The sequence below is a fragment of the Oryza brachyantha genome, chromosome 11 (genome assembly GCF_000231095.2).
Source record: "Oryza brachyantha chromosome 11, ObraRS2, whole genome shotgun sequence".
NCBI lineage: Eukaryota > Viridiplantae > Streptophyta > Magnoliopsida > Poales > Poaceae > Oryza > Oryza brachyantha.
Window position 1 is genome coordinate 11609276 of NC_023173.2, and position 1569 is coordinate 11610844.

Below are 1569 nucleotides of genomic sequence, written 5' to 3' on the forward strand. Positions count from 1 at the left end.
CAAGCTACAAATTAAGTGAGAGATTCCAGCTCTAAACCAAGAGACCAACCTCAGTCTATTTGCTACTTAATCACCTCTCTCCCTTCATCTTCTTCAACAGTTGAAGTAGCTTAGTTTGTCTCTCTCTAGCTAGCTTGGCCACCACAGTACACAAATGTGTGCAAAGATGGAGCATGGATTTCACCTCCACATGGAACACCAGGTAAATTCATGATCCAGCATCTTGGAAAAATAATTCACTTTTCTTTTGCTTTGTCAAAGGAAAAAAAAACATAGTGGCTGATTTATGTTCACTCTAGGGTTTACTTGGTGGAGAATATAATGACGGGATTCGCACGCCGATCCCTAAGCCTCCTCTTCCTAGCACATCGAGACCGAACAGCATGGTCGTCAAGGTACACACAACCATATACTGTTATATCATATGATTCCGTTAACTTTTAGCTCCTGGTTAAACGAATTACTTCTGGTCAAAGGTTTCTTCGGAACACAGGAATTTCAATCAGGTTGTGCTTTAATTCATGGCGTATTAATTTGTTGTGTGTAAATATGCAGAAGGTGTGCCCCCGGGAGTTCATCCCGCCGCACATCGTGGCGGAGGCGATCTCGACGCTGCACGGCCTCGACCTCCGGTGGTCGGGGCCGATCACCCCCAGCGAGCGCCTCTACGTCGAGCAGTACGTCCTCGCCAAGTACCCGCAGTACTCGCACGGCCTCATCGACGACGACGGCGCTGGCGGCGGCGTGGACAGGGACGACATCGTCCACGAGCTGCGGCGGAGGGCGTCGCCGCCGGCGGGGTCGCCGCCGACGCTGTCGTCGTCGTCGGCGCCGGCGAGGGGGGGTGGTGGCACGGCGGGAGAGCTCGCCGGCGGGGTGGCGGTGGTAAGGCTGGAGCCGTCGCGGCTGCTGGACATGCTGACGAGGAAGGCGTCGTTCCCGGGGAGCTTCATCTCGATACCGGAGATCCAGGCGAGGAACCGGGTGCTCCGCCGCTGCGGCCTCGGCGACGACGACTACCTCGCGCTGTTCGCCCCGACGCCGCGGGACGCGCTCATGCTCATCGGCGAGAGCTACCCCTTCTTCCGGGGCAACTACTACATGTCCATCCTCGCCGCCGACGCCGACGCCGATGGCGCCGGCGGCGACTGCATCCGCGCCTTCGCGGCGTACAAGGACGCCAAGGTCATCGCCGCGCCGGAGTCGTGGCTGGACCTCCGCATCAAGGGCTCCCAGCTCAGCCAGTACTTCCGCCGCAAGTGCAAGCACGCGCCCAAGGGCCTCTTCGCCTACCCCGTCGTCCCCGCCGCAGCTCCGTCGGCGGCGGCTCCTGCGCCGGCGCCGGCGAGGTACTCGCTGCACTGGGTGTCTGAGGCGCACCGGAACGGGTGGCACGTGCTCCTCGACGCCACGGCGATCGCCGTCGGAGACCGGCTGCCGCTGTCACTGCACCGGCCGGACTTCGTGACGTGCGCCCTCGACGACGAGCACGCGCAGCCGCCGTCGAAGGTGACGTGCCTGCTCGTCAGGAGGAGGTCATTCGACGTCAGCTCCAAGGGTGATACCTAG

The 1569-nt window shown here is 60.3% G+C and overlaps 1 protein-coding gene across 1 annotated transcript; it reads left to right on the forward strand.

Annotated features, from left to right (window-relative positions):
• Positions 1-1569, forward strand: LOC102715804. The gene is made up of 3 exons (XM_040528541.1): positions 1-202; positions 300-395; positions 556-1569. The coding sequence occupies exons 1-3, from the start codon at positions 155-157 to the stop codon at positions 1567-1569; spliced, it is 1158 nt and encodes a 385-aa protein (XP_040384475.1). The 5' UTR covers positions 1-154.

What these genes read in the sequence shown, in the direction of transcription:
- LOC102715804 (XM_040528541.1), top strand. Translation starts at nt 155, where the DNA reads ATGTGTGCAAAGATGGAGCATGGATTTCACCTCCACATGGAACACCAG. An exon ending in ACCTCCACATGGAACACCAG is followed by an intron (nt 203 to 299) that starts GTAAATTCATGA and finishes TGTTCACTCTAG; the next exon opens with GGTTTACTTGGTGGAGAATA. An exon ending in CGAACAGCATGGTCGTCAAG is followed by an intron (nt 396 to 555) that starts GTACACACAACC and finishes GTAAATATGCAG; the next exon opens with AAGGTGTGCCCCCGGGAGTT.